The sequence below is a fragment of the Salminus brasiliensis genome, chromosome 1 (genome assembly GCF_030463535.1).
Source record: "Salminus brasiliensis chromosome 1, fSalBra1.hap2, whole genome shotgun sequence".
Classification (NCBI taxonomy): domain Eukaryota; kingdom Metazoa; phylum Chordata; class Actinopteri; order Characiformes; family Bryconidae; genus Salminus; species Salminus brasiliensis.
Window position 1 is genome coordinate 79,837,941 of NC_132878.1, and position 4,370 is coordinate 79,842,310.

Genomic DNA, 4,370 nt, shown 5'->3' on the forward strand with positions numbered 1-4,370 from the left:
ATGTGTTATACAAGACGTTTAGAGGAGATACAAACATTATGAACCCATGAAGAACCCACGTCCATTAACATTTAAGGACAAAAAAAAAGAAAAAAGTCAATAGATGCATAAACGTAATTTTCCTAAGACTAATTTGCAGCTGCAGCACAAGACAACCCCCCCCCCTGACACACACACACTTTTTGATGTACACTTGCCCTACCATTTTCCATTCTGCTTTAATTTTTTCCCCCAAAGTTTCTGCAAGTAGAGGGTTTTATGCATGTTGAGAAGAAAACCTTCCCCCATTAGTTTTATGCTCGATACCCTAGAGCTGTAGTTCCCAAACCCATTCCATGTGAAAAAACACAAAAACTCCCACCACACCACAAAACTGGACCCTGAAGAGTTAAAACCTTATGTTACTTTTTTCAAGCTGAGACCATTGATTGATATTAACAAATGCCTAGTTTACAGATGTACTGGAAAAAAAACAGCTTCATTAGGAAGACCGAGAGCTCATGGACCACAAAACCATTACCAAAAATGCTCAAAATAAAATAAGAAATCTATTTTGCTTGAACTTTATTTTTGCCATCTCCAGCATGGTGACAAAAAGGCCTCAGGTTGGAGAGAGAGAGGGGGGGGGATAAAAATTAAAAAGAAAAAATATATATATATATCTCTTTCAAATAACACCACACCAAACTGTGTCCATCAGAACCACTCCAGATGCTGGTAAAGCATCCAAAAACACCTTTCTACTGGAGACAAATACAGGCTTCAACACTTTATTTAAGGTTGTCAATGACAGCCAAAACCAGGCTGGCTGCTATTGCGTTACAGAGGTAATCGCACATGGCCATCACATTCTTCTTTCCACTTCTATACAATGGAGACTGGCATTTATAAATTTTCACTGAAGTTTGTCTTGGTGATTTTACTTAAAAAGAAAAGAGAAAAAGAACCTGAAATGTTTTCTGGTAGTACTCAAAGTACAGTAAGTACTACAGTGCTAACTACCAGTACACATCTCACTTTGGGAAAAGGCATTCAATCGAGAGAAATGACCTTAGTGCGAATATGGAATAAACCATGTCAGGCAAAAGGTATGGCACCCATATAGAGGAGGGGGGGGTTGGGGGGATTAGGCAAGTGTCAGTTAGGACCTTCCCCTTCTTTAAAACTCATATGCATTTTCCCCCAAAAGGCATAAATTCTGCACACTAATGTAATATGTATATAAAAAGACAAAAGTGGATCCCATTGTTTAACACTCAGGAATGTAAGTGGCCAGACCAACATCTTAAAGGCAAAATAAAGTGGAATGAAAAAAAAACTAAAAATAATAAAACCTATGATCCGAGAGAATGCCAAAACAACCTAACGAGATTAAGTTGTTAAAAGTCCAGCACAGTATTGGAAGGAGAAGAAAAATAGGAATACAATCGCAACAAAAATTGAGGTTGCTTGTGAAGGCCATAGCTTTGGTGACAAAACAAAAACCAAAAAGCAGGAGATTTGTTAAGGTGGTGCATGTTGCAGCCTGAGCAGCCCAGTCTCTCTTCCTATTTGGTAAAGGCCTTGATGCCCACTGCAGCCTCTTCACCCATAGCTGAGAGCACAGTAATCTAGGGAACAAGGAAAAAGGCATCATGTTAGGCAATTTATTCATTCTTTAAAAAAAAAAAATAAAATCAAAAGCCGAGCACTACCATTTTTAAACTAAGATATTAGAAACACCTTCTAAGAAGACTATGGCTTATAACCAATTTGTTTAAAAAAAAAAAAAAAAAAAAAAAAAAAAAATTATAAACCAAGCTCAAGACACAAAACCCAGAAATCAAACAGAAAAAAGGCACCAACCATCATATCTTCACCAGCTCCATGTTTAGATTCGATTTCCTTGCCCAAGTCACCATCTGGAACACGGAGGTCCTCACGCACATCACCGTTGTCCATCATGAGGGAAAGGAACCCTTCATTGATGTCGACCAGCTGGAGAAAGCAAAGAGTCACAGTAAGAATGAATTCCTTACACTTAAAATTAAATAAATAAAATAAATAATAATAATAAAGTTCTTCACAGCACTAAACCAGAAATGTACATACACAGCACCATGGCCTCCTCTGTCCAATAGTGACATGTGAATGTAGCAAAACCACATCCATAACATTAGTTCAAAATAAAAAAAAATAGTCTACAACCGTCAGACAATTTAAAATAAAACTAACGCTACAGAAAGTATAGCAACTGCTTTATGACCTCCTAATATAGTGTGATCAAAACTAAACCTTCAATAGGCACATGTGACTGTTTTGCACAGTTTGTCTCATTTGTATTTAATAAGCAAACAGAACAGAGTCACAACATGCAAGAACTAAACATGCACATCTGGCACTACTGGAAACCAGAGTCTGGAGGAGGACACTGGTATGCTGTGGCCTCTTCACAGCATAATCACCATTTTTTTAATGGCATTTTAATTCAGTTGCATGTACACAGTGCATATTAATAGGCTGGCTGCTGGTCATGTGGCTCGTTACATGATCAGAACTGGAATTAACCATTAGCTCCCGTGTCGCCTGAGCCAATCTAAGAAACAGGCATTCGAGGTAAAACTCTTGTGCACCAACTGTACTTCATTATGAAAAACTCCAAAATCTAACACCTTAGCAAAACCACCACTCAATGTCCAATTCCTGTAAAAAGCAATTTCATCTGCTACTGAATCCTCCTGAGCCTTGTTCTATTAATACCTCACTGCAGGTGTGATTAAAACAATCCAAATAGACGCATGTTGCAGATAGACAAGTTCAGTCATTGTCCTTACCTCACCTTTTCTTAGGCTAGTTAGGTCTCACAACCTAAGATGCAAGACCGCAGTCAACAAGCCAGTCAACATCACGGACTACATGTTGAACATTTTACATGTCTGGCAAAAATGGGAAAACCCAACACCATTAATCAGTGGTAACTCTGTAAAGGTGCTGCAGCAAGACTTCCCTACCCAGGGAATCCCCTCGTCATAGAACACAAGTCACAAGAGTCCAAACTGTGGGATATTTGGAGTCACAGCACATGGCTTACCTGGAAGTCATTTCTCTTTATGTTGGGTACATCCATGTTGTGGGTAGAGGGGCAAATATCTTCATACTTCTTATTAGTGAAAATGTCAATACCAACCAGGTGAACCTACGGGAACAAGGGTACATTGTTTAACCCAGGCACACAAGAAGGGAAAGAAAATCTTTACTTCAAATAAATGCTGTTAGACACCATGAATCAGACAAAAATGGTCACCTTTGCATGACCGTGCTTCCCAGTTTTTGAAGTGGACATTTCAACGATTTTGCAGGGACGACCTTTCAGGACCACAAATCCGTTTTTGCGCAGGGCACTGCACTGCTGTGGGTAGGTCACAGAGGCCCCAGCATCTCCACTAGTGAAATCAAGATCTGGATCTGCCATGATGGGGTCTAATCAAGGGGCACTGCAAAGAGAAAAAAAAAGAAATTTAGCTTTAACCCAATAAGTGCAAAATAAATAAAAGCACTACATGCCCAAAAGTTGACACTTCAGCCAATTAGCAATTTTAATTTGTTTAGGATGCACTCTCTACCGGCAAAATGTGCACATGACCATCTCTATGGAAAAGCGTCACCAATAAAACAGGAGGCTCTGGAGCAGCTGCATTTAGCTTATGCTCAATGCCAACCATTACCAAATGAGGCAGAGCCCCCCCAGCTTTGGGCTCTAACAGGGGAGCAGAACTATTCTAGCAGTAATAAAAGTTATGGATGCATAGCATGCAGGACTGAGTTTAGGTGGCTTTCTGAGACTCAGACCTAATCCTCCAATATCAGTACCTGACCTCACCAATTCTCGAGACTGATTGCAATCAAATTCTGTCAAATGTTTCAATATTTAATGCGAAGCTCTTTGAAAACAGCACAAGCTGTTAGTGCAGAAAAGTGGGACAAAGGCCATATTAATTAGTTGCATAAGCAGGTGTCTACACACTTTGGGACGCTGGACGTAAATGCAATATGCAGATCGCCCACTATAAACATTATAAATACCAGAACGTGATCAAAGAAACTTCTATTGAGCTTTTGTGTGAAAAGTTTATGAAGTGATCCCACTCCGGGTGTGGTGCCTCCAGCACTGCCCATACAACCGGGGCCAACTTTTTAACCGGCTACGTCATCCGTTGCATGCGGTTACACACTCCTGCTCAACTGCGAAATCGCTTCAAGTGGTCTAAATAAATCAGGTAAAAAGGTTTAGAGCCATCTAAAGTCAATGTGCGACCTTTTATTCAACTTAAAACGATACAACGTTTTAACGAGAAGTTAAAACCTAGCCTAGAGAGCAGGCGCTCGCTAAC

General features: G+C 39.8%; 1 protein-coding gene across 1 annotated transcript; it reads right to left on the reverse strand.

Annotated features, from left to right (window-relative positions):
- Positions 1-756: 756 nt before the first annotated feature.
- On the reverse strand, positions 757-3,473 carry eif5a (eukaryotic translation initiation factor 5A). The gene is made up of 4 exons (XM_072690429.1): positions 3,284-3,473; positions 3,071-3,175; positions 1,846-1,977; positions 757-1,610 (listed from the first exon to the last, which is right to left on the reverse strand). Exons 1-4 carry the CDS (start codon positions 3,449-3,451, stop codon positions 1,548-1,550), a joined length of 468 nt encoding a protein of 155 aa, XP_072546530.1. The 5' UTR covers positions 3,452-3,473; the 3' UTR covers positions 757-1,547.
- Between the last annotated feature and the right edge of the window lie 897 nt (positions 3,474-4,370).

What these genes read in the sequence shown, in the direction of transcription:
- eif5a (XM_072690429.1), bottom strand. Translation starts at nt 3,451, where the DNA reads ATGGCAGATCCAGATCTTGATTTCACTAGTGGAGATGCTGGGGCCTCT. An exon ending in GGAAGCACGGTCATGCAAAG is followed by an intron (nt 3,176 to 3,283) that starts GTGACCATTTTT and finishes TTGTTCCCGTAG; the next exon opens with GTTCACCTGGTTGGTATTGA. An exon ending in TAAAGAGAAATGACTTCCAG is followed by an intron (nt 1,978 to 3,070) that starts GTAAGCCATGTG and finishes TGCTTTCTCCAG; the next exon opens with CTGGTCGACATCAATGAAGG.